This window comes from Sturnus vulgaris, chromosome 23, assembly GCF_052056855.1.
Source record: "Sturnus vulgaris isolate bStuVul1 chromosome 23, bStuVul1.hap1, whole genome shotgun sequence".
Classification (NCBI taxonomy): domain Eukaryota; kingdom Metazoa; phylum Chordata; class Aves; order Passeriformes; family Sturnidae; genus Sturnus; species Sturnus vulgaris.
The window spans coordinates 7,967,453-7,991,448 of record NC_142265.1 but is presented as its reverse complement, the minus strand read 5'-3'; the positions used below and the strand labels follow the sequence as shown (position 1 = coordinate 7,991,448).

General features: G+C 58.2%; 3 protein-coding genes across 7 annotated transcripts; all 3 read right to left on the bottom strand.

The window, feature by feature from the left end:
* Positions 1–3,939: 3,939 nt before the first annotated feature.
* Positions 3,940–9,386, bottom strand: SCN2B (sodium voltage-gated channel beta subunit 2). Of its 2 annotated transcripts, none has more exons than XM_088177884.1 (4): positions 9,138–9,386; positions 6,525–6,691; positions 6,165–6,375; positions 3,940–6,061 (listed from the first exon to the last, which is right to left on the bottom strand). In XM_088177884.1, the coding sequence occupies exons 1-4, from the start codon at positions 9,205–9,207 to the stop codon at positions 5,862–5,864; spliced, it is 648 nt and encodes a 215-aa protein (XP_088034010.1). In that variant the 5' UTR covers positions 9,208–9,386; the 3' UTR covers positions 3,940–5,861. The 2 variants fall into 2 exon arrangements, with proteins under 2 accessions (XP_088034010.1, XP_014740150.1); XM_014884664.2 differs by lacking the exon at positions 9,138–9,386 and adding an exon at positions 7,634–8,637.
* A 1,575-nt stretch (positions 9,387–10,961) lies between these two features.
* LOC106858156 (uncharacterized) lies at positions 10,962–16,563 on the bottom strand. 4 transcript variants are annotated; one of them, XM_088177880.1, is made up of 8 exons: positions 16,265–16,563; positions 14,508–14,556; positions 13,112–13,272; positions 12,541–12,763; positions 12,325–12,451; positions 11,951–12,011; positions 11,643–11,738; positions 10,962–11,468 (listed from the first exon to the last, which is right to left on the bottom strand). In XM_088177880.1, exons 2-8 carry the CDS (start codon positions 14,554–14,556, stop codon positions 11,307–11,309), a joined length of 879 nt encoding a protein of 292 aa, XP_088034006.1. In that variant the 5' UTR covers positions 16,265–16,563; the 3' UTR covers positions 10,962–11,306. The 4 variants fall into 4 exon arrangements, with proteins under 4 accessions (XP_088034006.1, XP_014740147.2, XP_088034007.1 ...); XM_014884661.2 differs by having other exon boundaries at positions 13,112–13,269; positions 16,265–16,416; XM_088177881.1 differs by lacking the exon at positions 16,265–16,563 and having other exon boundaries at positions 14,508–14,655.
* A 941-nt stretch (positions 16,564–17,504) lies between these two features.
* Positions 17,505–23,499, bottom strand: MPZL3 (myelin protein zero like 3). The gene is made up of 6 exons (XM_014884630.2): positions 23,418–23,499; positions 22,602–22,768; positions 21,981–22,191; positions 21,087–21,252; positions 20,301–20,364; positions 17,505–18,466 (listed from the first exon to the last, which is right to left on the bottom strand). The coding sequence occupies exons 1-6, from the start codon at positions 23,497–23,499 to the stop codon at positions 18,440–18,442; spliced, it is 717 nt and encodes a 238-aa protein (XP_014740116.1). The 3' UTR covers positions 17,505–18,439.
* Between the last annotated feature and the right edge of the window lie 497 nt (positions 23,500–23,996).

Genomic DNA, 23,996 nt, shown 5'->3' with positions numbered 1-23,996 from the left:
GGTCCATTAGACAGCGAGCCCTGCGCAGAGAGCAGCGCTTGCGGGAGGTGACACATCCCCAAACAGCCGTGGCGGGAAGGGGAGGAGGTGCTGCCGCACTCCTGGAGCACGAACGGCGCTGACTTTCCCTCTGGGCTGCAGTGACACAGGGCACACGTCCTGGCAAAGCCTCACCCCAGGGACCAGGCATGGCTTCCCCGAACTGGATTGATCGGTTTTGGGGTGTGAGAGCAGCTCAGACGTGAGAGCTGCACGTCTAAGGTGCCACAGCCTGTCACCTTCAGGGCGCGTTAAGGTCCCCATCCCCATGCAGCCCCCTTTGCAGCTCTCCCGGCCAGCAGCACGAAGCAGCAGAGAGGAGGGAAACCAGGAGGCTTTGCAGGGCACGGGGGCATCCCAGGGGAGCCTGAGAGGATGCCAGCAGTGCCTGTGGGTTGGGGTGGGTTGTGGCTGCAGAGCTGGCAAGAGAGGCAGGAAAAATCCAGGCGGAGCGGGCAGGGCAGCGCTGGCAGCCGGCGCTGCGGGAGCGGCGTGCACGGCTCTGCTGATGCAGCAGAAGGTGCCTTGGCGGGCGGCTGGGAGGGATTCAGGGAGAGGAGGGGATGGATTCAGGGAGGGGATGGATTCAGGGAGCTGATGGATTCAGGGAGCTGATGGATACAGCGAGGGGAGCGGAGCCGCAGGCGCTGTGTGGAGACGGGAGGAAGAGAGCAGCGTTTGCTGGAGCATCACTAATTGTGAGAGGGCAGGCAGAGATCCGAGGGGCTGCAGGGACGCCTGCCACCCCTACTGGGGTGCCCGGTGGCTGCTGGGGCCAGAGGCTCAGGTGCAGGTGAGTTTGAGGCCAGCATCCAGCCCACAGGATCTGCAGCAGTGGGGTCCCCTACCCTGGTGCAAGGGAAGGTGTGGAGGAGCCCCTCCTGGGATACTGAGGTGCCCGCCAAGTTCGCTCTCATTTGGGATGCAAGTTGGGATGCATTTGGCTAAACTCCCTCTGAGAACCTTTCCAGCAGAGTCCTGAATCCCTCTGGAAGCAGGAAGGTTGGGAAACCTGGCTGCAAGGGCTGGCCAGTAAATACGACCGAGCTCCTGAGGGCACTGGCACAAACGGGATGCACTGGGCAGGTGGGCACCCAGCTTATTCCGTGCTGAATGGCCCTGCAGCCACGTGTCCCTGCTGAGCATCCCAGCAGAGGGGACAGCCTGGCACCGCCGTGCCCGCTGCCCTGCACGCCCGGGACAGCTGTGCCCGCTCAGCCCCAGGGCTGGGAGCGGGACGCTGGCTGTCACCAGCGCCTGATGGAGCTGTCACACTTGGCAGCTCCGGCCGCTCTCCTCGGCCGACTGATCCCGTGAGACATCTGCCACAGCCGCGGGCCCGCCCAGGGCTCTGCTGTCCCCAGCCTGGCCGGTGCCGGGGCAGGGGAGGGCACTGGTAGCAGCTGGCCCGGGGATTTTCGCAGGACGCGGATGTCCGGCGAGGGATCCGAGATTCCTGCGGCTCAGCGGAAACTTGTTCTGCTGAGCCCAGCACCAGGGCTGCTGCGTCTGGTTTCAGGGAAGGCGAGCACGCTGTGCTCGGACTCTGTCACCTCCCTAGGGGACAGGAAGGAGGGCTCAGGAGTGCTGCCAGCTGGCTCACAGCCTGCCGGGGGGCACCGTGGCTGCCTGGGTACCCTCGGTCCCTCTCACCTTGCACAGTCGCAGCAGGAAGGGTTAAAATGCCAGGCTGCTGCTCTCCGAGCAGGGCTCCTGCCTCCCTCCACGTGGGTACAGACCAGGTAGGGCTGAGCAGAGCAGTTGGGCTGCAGCTCCCGGCTCAACGCAGCGCTGGCCGCGGCTGTCCTGGAGCGTCCTGCCAGGGGCTGCCCCAGCAGGACAGTCCCAGCCTCCTCCCAAACCTCCCCGAGCCAGATGATGCTGTGCTCCTGGACCCGGAGAACATCCTGCCGATGGAGGGGGAGGAGGAGGAGGTGGCAACGCTGGAATAGAGCTTCCCATCAGCACCTTATATTTACTGCAAGGTCCTCTGGCTGTGACCTTTAAAAGACAAGGTGGGCTGGCGTCCCGGCAGCTGGCAGTGGGCAGGAGGCACCGCAGGGATCAGGCTCTGCAGGGCTGTCCTGGCTGGGACGGACTGGCCGGGCTGGAAGCTGAGCGAGAGGTCCCGGGCACAGACTGCGGGTGAGTACCTGGCTGCTTTTGTCATTCCAGCTCTCGGCTGCCTGCAGCTCTCCCTCGGAGCGGTGCTTTCCCCTCTCCCTGCGCTGCCGCTGCCTGCTCGCCCCCGCCCTCCGGAGCGCACAGGTTCCTCATCCCCTTCCACGAGCCCTTGAAACACTCAGGGGAAGAGCGGCCGTGTGCCCCGGCAGCCACTGCAGAGCATCTGCAAGAACTGCTGAGGCAACCCTGCTGTATCCCAGGAGAAAGTTTGATCCTGAGCCGGCACAGCCAGAGGCCACCTCCAGCGAACCCTCCGTATCCTGATCCCCCAGAGCTGCCCTTCACATCCCTCACTGCGCCGGACCTCACTGCCCTGGGCTGTTCGCTTTCCCTGTTTATTTCCCAGCCCCGGGAGCAGGGCAGCATTGCAGGGACTGTGGCTCTGGACTCTCCCTGAGACACTCCACAGTCCCCTGTGACTCTGCACAGGATCGGGCAGAGGTCACTGCCACCTCCCACCCCCCTCTTGCTCTTTAACACCTGCAATCCCACCTGACCCGAGGCAATGGCTGTGTTCTGTAACAAGGAATGTCCCTGGTTCTGGGGAATCCGTGAAGCCCCAGTGCTGGGGGTTGCTGCCACTGCCCTCAGTTCCCTGCAGTGAGGAGAACTCACCCTTGTTGTGTCCCACGGGGTTTCCTCTGTGATCCCACTGTTCTCATCAAGTTTTTTGTCAGCAACACTCTAACAAGCATCCTGAAAGTGCCAAGGCATCCCCCACCCCCTTTGCCTCTGGCCCCTCGAAGCTGAGTGGGGATAACCCCACATCCTCCTCCGGGGAGCTGCTCCTCCCTGCACGGCAAAGTTATTCCCTGCCACGGGCCAGGGATCGATTGGCTGCACCCCCCAGCAGCAGCCCAGAGCTGCAGGACTGTGTCAGCAGGACAGTGGAGGTGATTTGGGTGCCCTTCCTCAGTGCCATGGGAAGCTGGAAGTTTTCCGCAGCGCTGACCCCACGCTGAGGCGCCCAGGGCGCAGGGACAGGGACACTAGGAAAGCTCATCCCACTGGCACTGCTGCTGGGCTGGGGAGGGGGCAGGGCAGGGCTGGAAGGTGGAAAGAGGTGGTGGCAGTGCCCTGGGGCAGTGTGTGGCCAGACCCTGCTTGTGTGAGGAATTGGGATGCACCGGCTCTTGGCAGCCCGGAGTGAAGGGCAGCAGGGAGAGGCACGGTGGACGGCGGCTGTCAGAGCTTCCCTCGTGTCTCCACGGTGGGTGAATTGATGGATGTGCCTATTAACTGTGCCCCAGTTGTGTCGTGCTGCTCCAGAGCATCCCCACGGAGTTGCTGGAGCGGGGGAACAGCCGGTTATGGGTGTCCATCACCCGGCGTGTGCCCCGGGCTCTGCTGGAGCCTGCTGAGCCTTACCTGCCACGAGCAGCCATCAATCCCAGCTCTCTGAGAAGCACAGGTGGAGAAGCTGACAGGGCACAGGTCCTGGAGGGCCCACAGTGGGTGTGGAGCACCCCTGAAATCTCCCAGTGGGAAGGCTGGGGCAGCACCGGCCACGCTCCCACCCCCAGCACTGCCCTGGCTCTGTGGCAGCTCCCAGGGACAGAGCTGTGGACACACAGCGTGCCCCGGGCTCCCTCGGCACCCAAAGCACCTCAGCAGGACCAAGCTCCACTCTGGAGCGGGCTCATCCCCCCCAGGCAGAGCAGATGATGGGCCTGTCCTGCCCCTCCAGGCTGCGGCACAAAAGCATCGAGGGCAAAGTCGGTGTTTTGTTGTTCTTTTGTTTGTTTGACCGTACAAAGAGCATTAAAAACATCCCACACTCGGCAGAGTGCTCGGCACGAGAAGCCCAGGGGAAGGCGCACAGCCAAGGGCACAGCACGACCCAGAGCAGCCCCTCCTGTGTGTACAGATCTGTATTTGTGTATTTGTCGGCTCTCTGCTGTGTACAGCTATGTACAGACAGATGCATTGGCAAGTTGCAATCCAAGGATAGTGCACGAAAAGAAATGAAAGGCAGATGCAAGACTGGTTATGTGCAACACTCAGAGACCTCTGTGCCCCCGAGGTGCTGGCTCAGTCCCACCAGGAGCTGGGGACAGCCCGGCTCTGGCAGAAGGCGGCGCGGGAGCCCTGCGGCACCGGGCACCGCTGGCACTGTGCGGGGTGTGGGGACAGCCCGGCCCTCCCCTCGGGCAGCAGGGCCCAGGGGAAGGGAGCCCGGCGTGGGACACGGCACATTCCTGCTGCGGATGGGAGGGGAGCAGCGTGGAGCTCAGCGGGGTCCAGTGGGATGGACAGGGCACGCGGGGCTGGGGTGGAAAGCGATGGGGCAGAGCAGGGAGGGCACAGCTGTCCCGCCATGCCTGGGGCCTGATGGCATTGCCGGGATGGCACCTACACGGGGACATGGCAAAGGTGTCCCTTCTCTGCACACGGACACCGCAAAGGTGTCCCTTCTCCCCTGGCAGTGCTGCTCGTGGGTGATGGGACCTCCATCACCTGGCCCTGGCAGTGTCCCCTGTGGCTCCGTGCACTGTCCCCCTCCTGGTAGCCACGGGAGAAGAAAAGCTCAGGCCTGGTGCCACAGGGGACACTGCCCTGGGTCATTCCCTGCCTGAACCCCCGGTGCTGCAGCCAGCACAGCTCACCTGCCAGGTGAGGCAGGTGGCACACGGGGCTGGGCACGCTGGCAGTGCATTGCCATGGCAGTTACAGTGTGCAGTGCTCTGCAGGGAGGCTGGAGGAGGCAGTCTCAGCATCACAGGGCTGCTCCAGGGTGACAGAGCTGTCCTAACTCTGGGCCTGCTGTTGTGCCCAGTCTTTCCCAGCAAGTGCCCAAAAGCTCCTCTCTCTTTCAGCAGCTCTTTGTCCTGAGCAGCCTCACCCCAGCACTCCCCAGCACCTCAGTTTGACACATCAGCAGGGCATTTTCCACCACAATCACCTGCCCTAGAAAGGAAACAAGAACAAAAAAGTCAGCCCAGCACCTTGGGCTGAGATGCTCAGACCCAAAAACAGCCTGAGAGGCAGAAGGGTCCAACCCTTGCACACCAAGAGCCGTCAATGGTTCCAAAACACCACAAAGCTCCAAGACACCGGGAGGGCTCATGGCCTTGGCCACTGGCCTCTGAGCAGCCTGGGACAGTCCCTGAGGAGCACGAGCTTGCAAGGAGGAGACTGGCAGCTATTGCAATCCCTTAGGGTGGGGACACCGGTGCCAGTGGCCCAGGCACAGCACGAGCACCTCGGGATGAGCAGTGACCCCAAGGGCAGACTGCTGGCCCCTGCTCGGATTTTCGACTGGGACAAAGAGCAGTCTGGGGGCTGCCCAGACCCCTCTGTCCCTCCTGGCACCCCCTGCTCCAGTTCCTCTGTGTGTGGGGACTGCACAGGTCCCCCCTCACCCACCCCAGCCTATCCCCAGCACCTCCGCACAACTCTGGCACTCAGAGCAGGGGACAGGCTGGTCCCAGCTCAGCCTCAGGGGCTTCAGCCCCCCCTCCCAGCCCTGCCCAGCACAGCCAGGCTCCGGGACCCTCTCTCTGCGCCCTGCTCTGGCTGGGTTGGGTGTTTGGATGGAAGGAGGGATGCTCTGGGGAGACAGAAATCCTTGCTCTGGGAAGCACATCAAGAGGGTCACGCTGTACAGGGGAGAGGAGGGAGGGGCGGGCAGGGGGGCATTACTTGGTGCCCTCGTCCGGGTTGCCTTCGCCATCCGTCTTCCCTTCCTCCTCTGTCTTCTGGTCGTCCGTGTTGAGCCTCTGCTGCTTTTTCCGGCGCACACATTTCACCACCATCAGCACCAGGATCACCACGGCCAAGAAACCACCCACGGAGGCACCCACGATCACAGCCACCGTCGAGTCGTGTTTGGGGGGCTCTGGGGACACAGGGCACGGGCTCAGGGCACGCAGTGTCCACTGGGAACAGCTGGGAACAAGCCCTGCACCCATGGGTGCCCCAAAGCACAGGGGACCACTGACCTTTGGTGAGCACCTTCAGGCTGATCTTGCCGTGGCCCCGGTGCCGGTCTGGGGGGTTCAGCACGTAGCAGTTGTAGGTGCCCTCGTCCTCCAGCTGCACGTTTTTGAGGGTGAAGGACACGTCGTACTTGGCGGGGTTGCCGGTGAACTCCACGCGGTTCCCGAAGCGATCCAGCTGCTTGTTCATGATCTTCGTGCGGAACTGCAGGAACTGGGCAGCCGTGGGGACAGCAGGTGAGGCAGCGTTTGGCACCCCACGGGCTCATCTCCCAGCTAGGCACCCCCTCCCTGCACATGCTGCCCCGAGCAGCCCCCTCTGAGCTGCTCCAGGGCCCCCAGCTGATCCCCAGCCAGACTCACCAGCTCCTCCGAGCAGTTACTGCACTCCTGGTACGTCCAGTTGAGGGAAAACTGCTTGTTCTCCACCTTGTAGCAGGAGTTGAAGGTGCAGGAGAGCTTCACAGAGGAGCCATTCAAGGCATTGATGGTGGCAGGGGCCATGACCTCCATGCCCAGTCTCGGGGGTGCTGCCGAATGCAGATGAATTTGGGGGTGTCACAAGCAGCCACCCTGGCAGCTGAGCCCACGTCCCCACGCTGCCCTGTCTGCACAGAGCTCTCCCTGGGGCCTGGCATTGCCTTCCAGGCACATCCACGCACTCTGCATGCAGCCAGGACCGGAATTTCCCTGCCCAGCGGGAACACGGGGAGCAGCCCCAGCCCTGGCACCGTCCCTTGGCAGGACAGGAAGCGCATTGTCCCTGCTCTGCCAGGGCTGATGTCCCTCCTGTGCCATCCCCGGTGCTGAACGCTGCTGACTGCAGCCAGCCCTGCTCCCGGCTGTCCCCCGAGGCTGTGCTGCTGCGGGATCGATGGCGCTGTGCGAGGCTGCAGCATCATCACCCGGGGCCGGCGCCGCAGCCACACACAAATTATGGCTGAACTCATCACATTTCATCCCCAGCAGGACACAGCCACGGCAGCGAGGGCTGGGATCTGCCAGGGATGGCCCCAGGGGCTCCGGGAGGAATGCAGATGCTTTCACCTGCCAGCAGTGCCCACGCAAGGATGCTCCAGCTAGGAATGAGCAGAGCAAGATCCCGATCGCTGCTGGGGAAACAAGGCCAGTCCCTGATCCCTGGCCTTGCTGAGAAAGAGGGGCATTACCTGGTGCAGCTGGCAGGGCAGAGCCCACCTGGGGAGTGGGCAGGGCAGGGGTGTCTGTGCCCTGCTCTCTCCTCCACTCCTTCCCTGCAGTTCCCCTCAGCAGCACCCAAACCCAGCGCCTGGGCGAGGGGGAACAGGCTCCTGTGCAGCCAAGCTGGCTGCAAACATGAGGCCAAGCCCTGAGAAGCACAGGGACACGGGGACAGCGAGCCCTGGGAGGGACCAGAGTGTCCTGGGGGGCCGTGACACCCTACAGGGCAGGCACAGGGACACTGCCACCAGGTGCTTTTATGATCACCTCACCTCTCCCCTTGGGCTGCTGCTCTTTGCTCTCAAACCTTCTTCCCGAGGCCAAGCTGGGTGCATGTCAGGGCTGCTCCTCTGGCTGCTGCGTCCGCCTGCAAGCAGGGCAGGAAAGGGGCCAGGCTCTGCAGCCAGGGACCAGAGCCTTGCCCAAGCTGCAGGTACAGCCGTGCTGAGCCCCGGGTCCCACTGCCAGGTGTGAACCAGCAGCACCCTGAAGCTCCCTGGGGGCAGAGCGGTGCCCTCGGGTATGGCCAAGCCCTGGAGATGGCTCCTTGGAGCCATGGGGAACAATCTCCATCCAGCCCCAGTGCAGGGAGGGCTCCAACAGAGTCTGGGGACACAGGGATGGGCACAGCTGGTGCATGGGGACGAGTCACAGCACTCAAGTTAGGAAGAAGTGTCCTGAGCCAGTGTCATAGCCTTGCTGCCCTGTGGAAGCCAATACCTTTGATGTCACCAAGAAAACCTTGCAGGGATGGGAGAGAAGAGCCAGGAGCCAGCTGCTATCCCAGCAAGAATGGCTGGAGGGGATCCCTGCATGGAACTGTTATCTGAGTGCCCCTCACACGATGCCCCGTGTGCCTGCAGAGGGGTGACATTGCCTTGTCCCATGTCCTTAGGGCTCCCCAGGGCTCTACAGAGCGATGAGCAAACCTATCACCCCAGGCAGGGACACCACGGCCTGGCAGGACCTAGGAGCACTCATGTGTGTGGGTCCAAATTTTGCCACTGGCTGGACACTCAGCCCTGGGGGGACAACAGAGGTGGGGGGAGAACCCCCCAAAACCCCAGGGAGGGTCCAGGCCGTGTCCTGCGGCGCTGCGCAGGCTCCCAAACGCTCCGTCATGCTGCACCCGGGCTGGGGGGGTACAATTACAGCAGCCCTGACTAGGTTCTGTACGCTCCTTTCCCAGGCTCTCTCCTCGGGGAAAAGCAGCCCATCAGGAGCTCCAGGACAGCACTTCAAAGGAGCGCTGCTGCTGCTCCCGGCCGCGATCGATGCGGCCGCGGAGCTGCTGACACAGCGCTGCTGCTGCTGCTGCTGCGGGGCCGGGCAGCACGCCCCCAAAAACGGCCACCAGCCCAGGGACAGCCACAGGGACAGCCACTGCACCCCTGCCAGCACCCGCAGGACAGCCACAAGCCAGCACAGCCCACCTGCCAGCACCCCAAAGGACAGCCACAAGCCAGCACAGCCCACCTGGCAGCACCTTCCCAGCCCTGTCCGCAGCTGCCGGGCATGCAAAGGGCTCTGTGCTCCGCACCCAGCCAGCAGGATGCAGGGCGGTTTTAGGAGGAGATGCAGTGGCACCGTACCCCCCACCCTGCCCAAAAGCAGGTCACCCTGGCCGGTGGCTCTCGGCAGAGCCAGACCACCTCCGTCCCCATCCCTGCGGCACGGCGCTCCCCGGGGCTGGCACACGGGCAGGGGGCTCCTGGCCGGGGACACGGGGGTCTCCCCAGCTGGGCACATGCAAGGGGGGCTCAAGCCGACACTTACCCAGCGAGAGGAGCAAGGTGAGGCCAGTGAGGAACAAGGTGGGCTGCGGGAGCCAGGCTTCCGGGCTCATTTTGACGGACTTTTGTGTGTGGAGAGGACGTGGTGTTGGTGTGGATTGTGGAGGTGGTGGAGGTGCTTTTTCGAACGCCCGGGTTATTTGCAGGTGACATAGAACATTAGAGCCGCTTTCTCCCCACAGCCCAATATGGCTGGAGCGGTGCTGGGGCGAAAAAAAGCAGTAAATGCTGTGGTTGGTGGATTGCAGCCGCCGGAGTGGGAGGGCGGAAAAATTTTCCCCTGAACTGCAGGCGACAGCTCCTGGCACTGCCGGCTCCCTGCTCTGTGGCACACGGTGGGTTCGTGCGACCCCCGCAGCCCCCCGGGTGCAGTGGGGACATGCAGGGCTGTCCCCTGTGCCCAGCTGGAGGCTGGCGCCCAGCCCTGCTCTCACCATCCACGGCAGCAGCTCCTGTTCTGGAGAGCTCAGCGGGGCCCAGGAGAGTTGGGAACGCCCTCCTAGAGCCGGACAGGGAGCAGGGGGGCTGCTCCAGGCTCTGAACAGCAGAGGGGTCCCAGCAGCCCAACCAGGAAGCCCCAGGTAGGCTGCAGCAGGTACAGGTGCTCCTGGTCACCTGCCCGCTCCTGGACAGCTCCATCACTTCCCAGGGCTGCCAAACTGCTGGCGGCTCCTTCCCCTTCTCCAGCAGCATCTTCTCCCAGGGTTACAGCTCTCCTGAGCCAGCCTTGGCATGGGGAGGCTCTGCCCAGCAGTAACAGGGCTGGAGAAAGTCTTTGGTCCCCTTGGAACCATCGGGCAAGGAAGCCTTTGGGCCCTGGGCTCCAAACCTGAGTTCCAGCTGCAGAGATGAGTGCAGGAAAAACAAGGCATGATCTCCTGGAGAGCAGAGAGGCGGTGACAGAGCTGCTCAGGCTCCAGGACACGGGGTGGTGGCGTTTGCTGGGACAGAATCACTGTCCTGTGGTGAGGATGGAGAGAGGCGAGGGATGCCCCAGAAGCAGGCACGCCTTGGTTCCTGTGCAGCAGAGCCCGGGGGAGGCAGCAGGGATGCAGAGGGGCTCTGCTGCCTGACCAGGGCCAGGAGGGGAAGCAGGACAGCCGGGAGAGAAGGCACGGGAGCGTCCCAACAACTCTGCTCAGCAAACACTCACTGCACGCACAGCGCTTTTCCACCCGCCCTGGGCAGACAAAACCCGCTCTGCTCTGCTGCTACGCCTGCCACGACCCTACAAAGGCCCTGTGGCACCCCCCGGCCCCCCAAATCCTGCTCCGGGGGCTGGTTCCTCCTAAATCGCATCCCTCGGCTGCCTGCGGGAAAAGAGAGCAGGGTGTCAACGAGAACCAAGGAGCGCAGCGCGGCGCTGCAGTGTGCCGGCAGCGGTGGGAGGTGGAGGGTCCCGGCTCCCTCCGCACCTGGAGGTGTCAAACATCTATAGATAGCGCCCGGCACCCGAGATAGCGCCCGGCACCCGGAGATAGAGCGGGAGCAGCGCCAGCCCCCGCCCAGGCGCTGCGGCGGGGCCCCGGGAGGGGTGGCCGGGCTCCCGCCGGCCAGAGCTGCCCATCACCCGGCTGGCTGCTCACACATGGCTAGGGGACACACCTGGGGGTCCCCACTGCCCGCGGGCTCTGTCCTGCTCCCCTCAGTCCCCATCCTGCTTCCCCTTTTTGTCCCGTTTGGCTTTGGTCCCGCCCGGAGCCAGCGGGGCTGGCGGGTGCCCTTTGTGAGGCTGCCCGTGGGTTCAGGGGATCCCAGGGCCAGGAAGATTTTGGAACACTTGGACATCACATGCTTAGGCAGGAGGTGAAATGAAGACAGCACCAGGGAAGACTCCCTGAGTTTTATTATCTACAGAAAAATACCGTGATGGCTCTCACTGCATCTCCCCCCCTGGAGATCCTTATCCTGGACCAGGATCAAAGCTGGAGCGTGAGGCTGTGCCCACTCTCTCCAGAGTCCAGGGGGCAAGAACCAGAGGGACAGATGTCCCCTGGTCCCCTGCAGACAGCTGGGGTGGGCTGTGCCCCAGCAGTGCCCCAGCAGTGCCCTGGCACAGGGCACGGAGTGAGATGTCACCGGCTCTCAGTCCTCAGAGGGACAAAGGTGTCTTGGACGCACCCGGACAAGGGGCTGCCGTGCCACAGCACAGCTATTTCTGCCACTCTGGAGGCCGGGGAAGTGCCTCCTCTGGTCTGCTGTGGGGCTCCTGGCTCTGTGCATCCCCCTGTGTCCCCTCTGCCATCCATTCTGTTGGGATTGCCCTCTTGGCCAGCTCCACGTAGACACCGTTGTCCCGGCAGTGAGATGGGTGCTGCAGGGAGCAAGGGACAGGGTGTGAGCCTCACCAGGGGACCAGGGCGTGTCTGGAGAGGGCAGGAGGCACGGGATGCTGGGTCTGGCACAGGGAGCGAGACCCTGGATGCCATGACCCCGGTGAGGGGGTGAGTGATGTGGGGGTCCCACCAAGCCTGTTGCAGCTCCTCACCATGGTTATGTACGTGTCCTCAGCTCTCCTCTTCTTCTTCGCTTCCTGCTCAGCCTTGGGTACCTCAGCTCCAGGAATTGAGGAGTAAATCGCTTCCTGCGAGGGGTGGATCAGGGTGTTTGGAACCGAGCAGCCCCCAAACACACAGAGGCTGCCTGAGCCCAGTCACGGGGCAAGCACCAAGAGCCATGGCTGGGGCTGGCCAGCAAGTGGCCCCTCGTGCCTGCAGTGTGGGATCCCCTCCCTCGGCCTCCCCAGCCCTGAGCCCAACACCCAACCCCAGCGACCCCTGCAGCCCCAGCTCTCACCTCTGCTTTGCTCTTGCTGCTGCTCTTCCCCATCTTCTCCAGGGCTGTGATGTTTGAAAACCTTGAGGGAAGGCAGCGGCAGCAGTGTCACCTCCGGGGGAAGCATCACTCGCTCCTCCTGTCCCCTCTCCCTCTCCCGGGACACTGACACCCCTTTGCACATAGGGATAGGCACAGCCCAGGAGCTTTGGGAGCCGAGGGGACACCGGCCGGGTCAGGGTGACACTAGATGGCAGCAGGAGGCTGCACCCCACACCTGAGGGGCTGAACCCTCACACCTGAGACCACCAGGGCACAGCACCTGGCACAGCAGCGCAGGAGGGTTGCAGGGAGTTTTTCCCTCACCCCTGTGAACCCAGAACCAGCCCTGGTACCTCTTCCTCACGCACAGCCCGGCCAGGAACGCCACCACCACGGCCACGCAGCCACAGCCCACCACGGCCGGCCACAACCCGGAGTCTCTCGGGGGCGCAGCATCCTCGAGACCCGCTGCTTCTCGTCCTGCGGGGGACACATCAAGGCAGCGGGGGATGATGGCACCGCGGGGACCCGCAGAGCCGCGGGGGATGCTGCGGGCGCAGGGCACGCACCTCTGGGCTCCGAGCTGACCAGCAGCTCCGTCTGGCTCTTGAAGATGCTGCTGTCCTCCAGCAGCCGCAGCTCGCACTCGTAGGTGCCGCTGTCGTTGAGCCGCAGGTCGTGCAGCTTGATGGAGCCGTCCCGGCGGGACACGTCCCCCTGCCACTGCACCCGGCTCTTGAAACGGCCCACGGGGACCCCGTGGTTGCTGTAGTAATAAAAGACCATCTCCTCCTGCCAGGGCACAGAAGGATGTCAGGTGGAGGATGTCAGGTGCCTGTCCCTCCTCAAGAGCTCTCAGTTCACAGCCTCTCCCTGTCCCGTGGGTCGTTCTCCTCGCACAGAGCCCGGCTGTCTCAGGATGCAGCACCCAGAGCAGCGGGGCTGCGGGTCCTGCCCCCGCACGGGGACCCTTCTTCCTCTCATGGAAACTTCCTCTCCTCATGGCCTGGCCACAGGCGGGTGGGCTTCCCCAGAGCCTCTCCATGGCTGCTTCCCCAGAGCCTCTCCAGGGCTGCCTCACCCTCCCTCCCCTGTCACCAGCTCCGTGTCCCCTCCCCTGCCACCCCTGTCGCGACCCACCTGAGTGCCAGCCGCTCCCTTGTGCATCCAGTCCACTTTGTGCAGGGTCCCTCCCCTGCTCTCGGGGTCTAGGAAGAGGCACCGCAGCAGCACGGAGTCGCCAGCCCTAGCTCGGAGCTGGGGCTCCATGAACACCCCCGCAGCCCAACTGCATCGCTCTGCTGGGGACAGGGACAGCAGGATGAGCCCAGGGAGGACGGCCAGGACCAGCCTGCCTGTCCCCATCGCTGTGTCCTCTCCAGGGAAGCCTGGGGCTCACGGCCCTGACCGGTGCCTGAGCCCTGCTCGTGGCGTGCCCGGGATGTGGGGCAGCACATCCTCCCGCCGCCACACCAAGGGCTGCTGCCGTGTGATCCAGCCGAAGGGGACTTGGGAAGCACAACCCCTGCCCTCCACGCCTCGGAGCCAAAGCCTGCAGCTCCTGCAGGGCTGTGCCTGTGACTCACTGGCTGGGAGAACCTGTGCTGCACTCATCTGTACCAGGCCAGGGGCAATTCAAGAGCTTGACACGAATTTCAGTTCCTCCCTCACTGCCCATTTGCCTTCCTTCCCCTTTGCTCATAGGCTCCAGACTTGGGCTTGTACTCGTCTGGCCACATAACCACAGCTTGGGGTTTCTAGAGAAGCTGGACAGTGGGGAAAAAAAGCAAAGCAGGGGAACATCAAAGAGCACAGAGCTGACAACCTGCACGAAGCAGCTGCCGGCTCGCTGGGCTGTGGTGTGTGGGGCAGGAAGGGGGTTAAAGGTTCTCTGAACTAAAAGATTCTCTGAAAAGAGTGGGCAGAAAACATCACGGAATGCTCATCACCCCCATCTGCCTCAGCCTGCAGTGGCACTGCCAGGGACGCTGAGGCTCTGGCTGCTGTTTGCTGAGCTGATTCAGCCGGGAGCTGCTCAGACAGGTAGGCTAGTCCTCACGGCCGAGCCACTCTGCTCAGCCTGTCCACAACCACCCAGGGCTGGGCCCTGGCCAAGCACCAAGTGTTTGTTTGGAACCCTGTGAATAATGAATGCAAAGTGCTGCAGCTTCCCAAACAAGTTCTGTTGGTCTTGACCAGCTGAAGAGCTGGAAATGACAAATATTTGCCAGCAGAGAAGACCAAGGGAGCTGCCTGCCTCGAGCAGAGCCAAAATCAATACCTTGGAAACCTCTCCCTGTATTTAGACTTGGTGAAGCAGTTCTGCTTCGTTCAAAGCCTTGGAGCCTGAATACAAGACACATTCAGGGATGCCAGTGCAGCCTGTACATTGGGGAGATGTGCAGGAAGGGGAGATGCAGCACACCAGGGCCAGAGGAGGGACTGGCACCCAGGAGAGGAGCAGCTCCACGGGCTTCTCACAGGAGCAGAGACACCGATGGGAGGAAAGCAAAGGGGAATAAAACTTGGAGCTTACCCAGCCATGTCAGCAGCAGGGTCAGGCTCAGCAACATCTTCATCTCCATCTGAAAAGAACAGCAGAGGTGACACGGGCTCCAGTGTCCCCTGAGGCAGGACACCAAGGACTGGCAGCCCGCTCAAGGCCAGAGGAAAGACTGAGCCCCTTTGTGTTTCCCCCGAATCTTTCCACTGGTTTGGGGGTCGAGTCTCTGACATCTGAGGCTGGAAAGGAAGAGAAAGCGTGGGGGAGAGGGCTAAATTTGAACCCCATTTTTTTTTCACCTAAGTCACGATCTTTCCGGTGGTTTGGGGGTCGAGCCTCTGACATCTGAGCCAAAATGTCTGCAGGTGTTGGCTCTGCTCCCAAAGCAATCAGATGTTTTTAATTTGACAGAATCAGAGAAGTTTGGTGCTAAAACACAGACCCCCCCCCCCCGTACTCCAGATCTAAATCCTCGCCCCTGGGTGCTGCACATGGTGAGAGGTTCTGCTGGAGCAGTGCCTCATCTGGTCTCTGGATTAGCTTGACCTGCTCCACATCCCTCAGAATAAAGCTGACCTCTCCCTTCTGCATACAAAAGGATGGATATTTTCCAGATATGAAAATCCTTTCACAGATTTATCTTGCAGCCCATGGAAGGACTGGCTGTCACCACCAGGAAGGTGCCAGCTAGAGTCCAAAGGAAGGCAAGAGTCAGCATCCTGCTGCCCTGTCCCTCTTCCATGATTCTAATTCATTTTGGGGTAAATAGTTACTGAGAGCAGCTCTCCTGCCCAGAGGACCCTCACGTGAGGCTGGAATGGAAGCTGCCCTGGCCAGCACTTATTTTCCAATACTGCTGAAATGAAAGAGAAATAGAACGGCAGGAGCTGAATCATCTCTGGCATTTTGGTGGCTCCTCTCTTTCAGCTCCACTGTGCAAGTGAGAGACTCTCTGGGTCAGCCTCAGACAGGGATTCCAGGCTCAAAATCAGCAGCTGGGAACCCTTGGATCAGAAAATCTGAGAAAATCACTTTGTACCTTCATCACCCTGTCTTTCCACAAACAAAATACCCTGGGAAGTGGCAGCAAACCTTCTGGAACTCTCTGCCATCTGCCTCTCAAAGCAGGACCCCTCTGGGGCTAGGTTTTTGTGTGGTTTGCTGTGCTCTGTGCAACTCTGCCGTGACACACTTTGCTGCACACCCGACCTACAAACACGACTCCTGCTCAGCCCCAGGGCCAGCACAGCTCAGGGCAGCAAGCACAGCACCCTGCTCTCCCAGAGACACTGCCAGAACCTGCAGAGCTGCACCCTCCCAGGACCACCCCCGTGCAGCAGCCAAAACAGCAGCCAGCTCACAAACCTGTCCTGTTTGAGTGCAGAAAGCTGAGATTTCTATACCCAGAATCTCTAAAAGCTCAGCCTTTTTTTTTTTTTTGTCCTTGCTGGATTTATATCCCTGGTTTCGAGCAGGATTTCAGGTCCTGGCTGGGAACACATTTTTTTCAGGGTCTCTCCCTGTGACACACAGCAGTGAGAGGGTGCTGGGAGGCACCAGCTGGAGCCAGCACCCACTCACCAGGCTGTTCTGTGTGTGCCAGTGCTGACACATCCAAATTGCCTTTCCCAAACAGATGGGAGGAAAAGGGGCAAAGACACTGCATGGCCTTCACATTTCCCTGCTTCTGCACATGAGCCACCAGCACTGCTGCTCCCCTGGCTCTCTTCTCAGGAAAAACAAATGAAAAAAAACATCCAGAAATAAATATTACAGCAAAAAATGCTCACCTGGTGTGGCCTGGAGAAGTCAGTCTGTCCTGCACGAAGGATTCTTCAGCAACTGACTCAGATGTGAATCTGTTGCTAAATCATGTCGAGGCTGCATATGCAAGCCTGGTTCCTTCTCTCAGGCTGCCTCTGCCTATGGTCACTTTCACACGCAAGAGAAAGCAGAACAAGAAATTGTGATGTACAACCGGGAGACGAAAGCAGCTGCAGAAACGAGAGGGGCGATGGGGCAGCCTCGGCAGGGATCTCACAGGGGTGAGCTGGGCACAGGCCAGCGTGAGGAACTGGCCTGACCAGTCACAGTGACCAGTCCAGCACACAGAGACTCCTGGCACGCACCCCATGCTCCCTCCTGCTTTGGTTTTGGGGATCAGAGCTGCTTAGAGAGCTGTCCCTGCTGCACCCTGGCTCCTGTTCCAGTGAGGCAGCAGCAGCACTGAGTGACGTGGCTGTGCCTTCCCCTAGTGCTGCCAGGGCCCCTGAACCTGCCTGGCACAGCCTGGGCAGCTGCCTCTGTGAAACACACACCAGCCACTGCTCTTCCTCTGGTGCAACCCCCCTGCCATGCTGAAAGACCATTTTCACCCTTCCTCTTTCCTCGAAACACCAGAGCAGCTCCTGTTCTCCATCCCTGCCTCCCCCTCTTCTCCATCCCAGTCTCAGGGGGTTTTTCATGGTGCACCAAGAAATTTCCATGTGGGCGGAAGAGGAAGAGAAAGCTCAGCACCACTCACAGCTCCAAGGTGGCAGCTCAGCTTCACACCAGGATTATTTGCCCAGGATCCAGCATGGCCAAGGAGCCAGAGCTGAAATTCAGCATTTTGCAGCAAAAAAAGAGCTTTTGGCTCCCCAGGGGAAGTCGTGGTGTGTGCTGAGAGTGGAACAGCAAAGTCACTTCCCCCAGGCTGCATGATCCCACCACCAGCCTTTCCCAGGAAAGTTTTGGCTGACAGGGATGTTGTATCACCAGGCAGCACAAGCATTTTAAACAGCAGACAGGAGAAAAATGTATTTATCTGGAGGAACAGATCTGCAGCTGACCTACTTCTCAGTGAGAGCTTCCCCACATCTGAAAGCTGCAGCCAGCAGAGATGCTGAAGGGGGACCTGCTACCTGTTCCCTCTGGGTTAAATCTGCTCCCTAAAAACCTTTACCCATCATCACATGCAAATTTTTACACCTCAGGATGGCAGTTTTATGAGTTCAACCAAATAAAGAGACCCACTGTCCAGAATGGAATTATGCAATTTATTGGTAATTGCACAGCAAAATCAACAGTAAACCTGGAGCACATCGGTAAAAGGAGAATATTTTACTGATACAGAAAGAAAGCAGCTTTTTAGGGATTGAGTGGATTAATTCCACTGTTATTCATTGTCTGATAAGGCTGTTGAAAGAGGAAATACCCTTCATTGAGGAGAAGTAATGCTGCACAATTAACCATTTCCTTAAAATGGGTCCTAGAAGGAGGAAGAAAACAACTACTGCAAACAGAACATTCCTTTGGGCAGTGCTTGAGTCCATGGCTGAGGTAGATGGGGTTGTGTGTCCCCAGAAACAGAGTCCCCATTTATATTTCTGATTTAAAAAAAAAAGAAAAAAAAAGAAAAAAATTGTTTTCTATGAATTGGGCTTCACTTCTACAAGCAGAAGGAGAGGTACCCAGTGATGCAGCTGAATTAAAAAATACTTCAAAAGCAGTAGGTTCTCTTCACTCCAAGACAGAAGATGCCAGATATCACTTCATCAAATTGGTGTGAGTCAGTATGCTCCAAAAAACCTGAGAAAAAAACCTTGTCAGTGTCCAGAGAGCTGGAGCAGCCTTTCCTTCAAAAAAGTTGGATTTCCAGGGCTCAGAAAAGAGGGATGTCACCAATAAACCAAACCAATTTGCAGGAAAACCAAGGCACATTGGCACTGTAGGCACTGAGGCTTCTGGAGGCCCTGCAGATCTGAGGGCAAGAGATTTTCTTTTCCCCAATAAATAAGAAAGATTTTTAGAAAATCGTTATATTGTGCTTAAATAGAAGTGAGTTATCCCATCAGCATTATTCTCCCAATCCACCGAGAGCAGGGCACGTCCTTCAATCTGCACTGGTTACCCAGCAGCCTCTGGAAGGATCTAACCACGATTTTTTTGGTCTTTTTAGTCTTTTTCCACAGCTTCGTCTTCCATCAGTATGGGTCTTCCTCATCCGTGTCCTAAAGAGGGAACACGGAGAGAAACTGAGATTATGTGTGAAGAAATTAATCAAGTCATGGGCTCAGCCAAATGCTGAGCCTGGCTGGGCTTCTGGCAAGAGCCTAAAAATGCTGCTGTGCTGGAGCAAGCCAGGGACTTGCAAAGCCAGGAACTTACAAAAATATACTTGCAAATATAAGTAAAATATAACTATAAATATAAATATTACATCTCTTTGACTTCTCCCAGACACAATTACCATGCTCTAACCCACACACGAAATGTGTTTTAAGAGAAGCAGCAGCTAAAGATGAAGCAGAAAGTGCACAGACAACCCTGAGCAGCACAAATTATTTCTTTTCAGCCTAACAAACACCTTCAGAACCCCGTGGTTGCTGTGACCACAGCACTCCTTTGATGGTGTCCCCACCAGCAGCTCTGCAGCTCTGAGCTGGGAGCTCACCCAAAAACCTCAGCTCTGCAAGGGGACTCTCACTGACACTCCAGACATCTCGAGTCTAAAGTGATTTTCCATTGGCTTTGCAATTTTAATTGCTTGGTCACATAGGAAGCATGGGAAAGCACATTAGAGAAACCTCAAAAATGCCAACTCGTTAGAGGGCAGCGTCCTCAGAGAGTTGATCTGATAAATATTTCAGGATCAGACAGCAAAGGATCAAACCTGACAAAACACTCTACATGAAAGCAGCAGGATTTTATCATTCCAGTTTGACTCCTCGCAAAGGAGAGGAGGACATTTTCCCAACTTTTAAGATCTGCCATGTCCTGACAGCATTTCCTCACCAAACTGGGGCTCCATCCTTTCCCACCTCTCCTCCTGGCACCTCCCTGATTCCCAGAACGTCACCTGGAGCAGCCCTTGCACCTCCCAAGGCAGCTCTGCCTTTGGTACAAGGCATTTCCCTCACCTCTCCAAAACCTCCTTCCCAACCCTGCAGCTCCGTGCCTGCTGTGTCTAACGCAGAACTGTAAATATTTTATGTACAACTTACGTAATTGCCTGCTTTTCATCCTGTATCTAATAGAAACCATCAGCACACGCCTGTCTGAAGGCTTGGGCATTTAGGACATTTTAAATCACTGGCATTAGGAGAGTGAATCAAGCAACACATATTTATTTAAATCCTCCTTAACTCACGTCCTGACTTCGTGCATGAGAGGCAAAGGTGCCCTAGGGTGAATGTGCTCTGTAGGACACTGAAAGAATGAAAGCCCTCTCGAATGGAGGCATTACTCTGGAATGTGGTGGCGATTCCAGCACACACGACTCACACAAAACCAGGGCAAAGGCACTCGGGAGCACCTGATTAACAGGAGCTGCTGCTGGGGTGGGAAGGGAAGCAGCAGAATTAGAAGGCAACCACCGCTTCAGAGAGCACCACAAACAAAAAAGCAGAAACAAACAAACAAACAAAGCAACCGCGAGGGTTTAGCAATGTCCTTTCCTGATGAGAACGAGGTAAAAGGAGGAAGAGCTGCACCACCACCTCTGCAAAAACACAGAGGGCTGAGGGGTCACTGCCAGCCCCAAACTGCTCACGTGGAGCCCTAAAGAAACCCCGCAGCAGCAACTTCAACACTGCTTTGTCATCTTAAAATGCCAGCTTTGGTTCCAATCAGGTCCAGTGAAAAATCAGTTTGATGGATCTCATGGCAGCTCCCCCACCAGTTCAGCCAGCAGCTCTCACTCCCCACAGCTGGGCAGCCCCGAGGAGCCTTGGGGACACACCTTGGACACCCAGAGGTGTTAGGACACTCTGCCTGCTGCTCTTTGCACCTTCTTTGAGCACCCAAGTTGGCAAATCCGCTGTAAAAATGCCAACTTTCACTTACCACACAGTTCAGGCACCACTCCTTGATTTTCCCCCCGCAGCCAGCTCTGTCTGTGTGCTCGGGTCTGCAGGGAAAGCACAGCATCAGCTTGGGCTTTTCCCCCCAGACATCCCAGTACCTCCTCTGGACTGTGAATTCTGGTTATACCACATGGAGCTGAAGGATTTTTCATAGTGAGGAAAAGCCTTTAAGTCTGCACAGCAAAGCCAAAAGAACTGAAAGCTGCCAGATGCCTCATTTTGAAGGTGGCACTTCACAAAGATTAAAAAAAAAAGTTGCTTTTTGACTGGCAAATCTTATCGACCAATGGAAACATTCAAAGACTGTGGTTTAAAAAAAAGTCATTTTTCACGGAATTGAGCAGAAGGGAGTTCAGGCTCCAAGGCTCTTTCAGTACCTGGCATCTCTGCTCAGGTAGCAGAGTTGGGTTTATTTTGCTGTTTTGGGGACTTCACCCCAAAATGCAGCACACAAAGCTCACATGCACAAAACATCCTGCTGACTCAGGCTCAAATAAACCTCATTACAGGAGTGAAACGTGTCTGAGCCTAAACTGCTTCAGTTCCATGGCGTTCCTCACGTGAATGACAGAAAAAAGGAAATGTGCAGCACTTGGTTTGTGCTCCAGCACAGGGATTTCCCAAAGCTTTGTGCCTGCTGGGTGAGCAGCAGATACCAGTGACTGAACTGCAGTTTGGGCTGAAGGACAATGGGGAAATCATCCCTTGTGCCTGTGCCAACACCCCAAAGTGGAAATACAGGCTCCAGCCTGCAGCCAGGACTTACTCATCAGACACTTCGATGGAGGATTTCTTGTAGCCACACTTCCCTTTCTCCTTCAGCACCCGGAATTTCCTCCCCATCCTCACCAGCAGCAGAATGACCACGAGGAGGGAAGGCAGGAACACCAGGAGGGACAGCAGGGCTGCTGAGCTCAGCTGGAAGGTGAGGCCTGAAACACAGGGACACAAGGCTTGGCTGAGCCCCTGCGACAAAGGCTCAGCCAGGGCACAGCTTGGCGGCCCTTCCACATGGGACACAGGGCTGGCAGACTGGAAACAGCCTGTCCCCAAATCTGCGGTCCCCAAACCTGTGGGGGTTCTGTCCCCAAACCTGTGGTCCTCAAATCTGTGGGGCTGCAGTTCCCGAATCTGTGGGGCTCCTGTCCCCTAACCTGAAGTCCCCAAACCTGTGGGGCTCCTGTCCCCACACCTGCAGGGCTCTCCTGTCCCCACACCCAGCCCAGGCAGGCTGAGAAGGAGGGAGCTGCAGAGGCAGGCAGGGCACGACACAGTTCTATCAGCACGGCTGAGCTGGGAATTTGGGGCAGGGCTGGCACGCAGGGCAGATGAGGAAATTATTACTGACAATCAGCGCTTGTGATGTGGGGATTATTTTTAGGCCAGCGTTTTCTCAATGTTTAACTTGTTCTGCTGCAATTTGCGGGGGCTGAAACTTCTGAACAAAGGGACGCTTTTGATTCCTGTTATCACCACAGCTCCCCCTGTCCCAAATCAATTCAGGAGTTCTCAAAGTACTGAGCTCAGAGAGCAGGGCTGAGGCAACCTCTGCTGAAACTCCAGCGTGGAACTCCAGGGAGCATTTCCCACGTGATGCTCAGAATTCCAAAATCCTGCAGAGCAATTCTGGTGAGGTCAAAGTGTGGGCAGGGAACCTTACCCCGCTCTGTAACCAGCAGCACTGTCTGGGGAAGGTTGTGATAAACGTCTGGAGGGTTCTTCACGCTGCAGATGAAAGTCCCGTTGTCACTGAGAGCTGGATTTTGGATAGCGATGGAGGCATCACCATTGGCAACATTCCCAGCCCAGGATATCCTGTCTTTGAACTTCCCTGCTGCTGTGGGGTATGGGATGGACTGGTAATGAAAAACCTGCAAGGAGGGAAAGGCAATGATTCTGGCAATAAAACACTCATCCAAGAAAGCAGAGTGAACTGTTTTTTGCATTGCAAAACTAAAGGAATAATGGCACATTAAACAGTCGGGAAAAGTATTTCCTATTTAAGAGAAATAAAGCTACCAACTGAATCTTCACAGTCATTCTGTGCACTGCACAATGCAGCACTTGTGACAAACCCCCAGGTTTATCTACTTTATCATTATTATGCTATTTTGTATTTACCTAGAATATTTTTTTCACCCAGAGAACACCAAAGGAATTTTACAGGGGGAAGAACGCAAAGACGAGACTCCCAAACTGCAAAGTGAGGCAGCAGCCCAGCAAAGCAAATAGAAAATTCAGATTTTCAGCATGAAAAGAGGCCCAGCCCTGCTCCACCTACTCTCTCCATCTGGCCCCCAGTGAGGGGACGGTAGGTCCAGTCCACCAGCAGGTTCTCCGTGATGGGGGAGCTGGATTTGAAGGAGCATTTCAGCAGCACGTGCTCACCCACATAAGCTTGGACTTTAGGACTGGCTTTAATTTCCAGGGAAAGAGCATTGCAGACACCTGATGGAACAGGCACAAAAGGCAGGGATTCATTTCTTGTTACCTGTGAGGTGCAAAATTTTCCCCAAAATAACGAGACACGTGCAGGTCAGCCAAAATTCAAATACTAAAGCAGTGACTCCCTCCCCAGCACTGAAACTCGCAGGAAAGCAGAAAACTTCCCTGACCTGGAACCGGCTCCAAATAAAGCACCTGGGCAGTTCCACCACAGATATTTCGCCGCGGAGACAAAGAGCTGAGAAAGGGAATCAGTTCAGTCCCTGACGGATTGGAAAGGATCAGCTTGAGGCACTTCAAAGCAATTCTGCTCTGCTTTTCTGGCCTCAGTTTCACACGCGCCGGGTCAGAAGTGTCCGCACAGCGCCGAGCGCTCTCGGTTCTCGTTTGCTGTGTGCGCGGCCGCGATTCCCGAGCCCCGTCCCGGCACGTCCCGGCACATCTCCGGGGACACCGAGCTCCCTGGAGGGCTCTTCCCGAGCTTTCCCCTCTCCCCCAGAGCATCGCCCACCTCCGGACCGCCCTCCCCGAGACTCCCACTGTCCCGGGACATTCCGAGCGCTCCCGGCCCGGTTCCCACGCGGGACACCGCGGGCGCCGCGGCTCCGGTCCCGTCCCGTCCATCCCATCCCGTCCCACCCCACCCCGTTACCGAGCAGCAGCAGCAGAGTCCCCCGCGGGAGGAGGAGGAGGAGGAAGCGGCCGCCGGCCCCGGCCGCCCCTCGGCGCCGCATCCCGGCCGGGCTCAGCCCCGGAACATGGCGCTCACCTGGCGCAGGTGAGGGCGGGGCAGCTCCGAAATGGCCGCGGCGCCTGGCTGGGTTCACCTGGGCACCCCTGGGCCGCCCTGAAGGCTCCGGAACCAGCCAAAATTCCAGCGCGGCCACCGCGGGTGTCCCCACAGCCCCGAGCGGCTCCAGCCACCGCCAGTCCTCCAGTCCTCCCCCTGCACTTTTTTTTTTTCTTTTCTTTTTTTTTTTTTTTTTTTTTGGTGTTGCCACAAAATGAGAACTATGTCGGAATTATATTATCAGGATGTTCCTCGCTGTTAGATCTTTGTAGATTTTTCAAGTGCAATGAGCAAAAATAAAAAAGAGATCTAATCAGGGGAACAGGCAGCAGCTGCATCCCTTAGCCAACGACAGCCTGGAAGTGACAAGTTTCAGGGGTGTAATAAATCAAGATGTTGACGTGTGTCTGTGTGTACATTGCTAACTGGGCAAAACACCTG

Excerpts from the sequence above, each read along its gene's own strand:
- SCN2B (XM_088177884.1), bottom strand. The coding sequence starts at position 9,207 with ATGAGCCCGGAAGCCTGGCTCCCGCAGCCCACCTTGTTCCTCACTGGC. Across the intron at positions 6,692-9,137 it reads CACCTTGCTCCTCTCGCTGG|CACCCCCGAGACTGGGCATG; the intron begins GTAAGTGTCGGC and ends TGCATTCGGCAG. Across the intron at positions 6,062-6,164 it reads CCTGAAGGTGCTCACCAAAG|AGCCCCCCAAACACGACTCG; the intron begins GTCAGTGGTCCC and ends CTGTGTCCCCAG.
- LOC106858156 (XM_014884660.2), bottom strand. The coding sequence starts at position 13,336 with ATGGGGACAGGCAGGCTGGTCCTGGCCGTCCTCCCTGGGCTCATCCTG. Across the intron at positions 12,452-12,540 it reads GGTCAGCTCGGAGCCCAGAG|GACGAGAAGCAGCGGGTCTC; the intron begins GTGCGTGCCCTG and ends TGTCCCCCGCAG. Across the intron at positions 12,012-12,324 it reads GGGCTGTGCGTGAGGAAGAG|GTTTTCAAACATCACAGCCC; the intron begins GTACCAGGGCTG and ends CCTTCCCTCAAG.
- MPZL3 (XM_014884630.2), bottom strand. The coding sequence starts at position 23,499 with ATGCGGCGCCGAGGGGCGGCCGGGGCCGGCGGCCGCTTCCTCCTCCTC. Across the intron at positions 22,769-23,417 it reads GACTCTGCTGCTGCTGCTCG|GTGTCTGCAATGCTCTTTCC; the intron begins GTAACGGGGTGG and ends CTGTTCCATCAG. Across the intron at positions 21,253-21,980 it reads GCTGCTGGTTACAGAGCGGG|GCCTCACCTTCCAGCTGAGC; the intron begins GTAAGGTTCCCT and ends CCTGTGTTTCAG.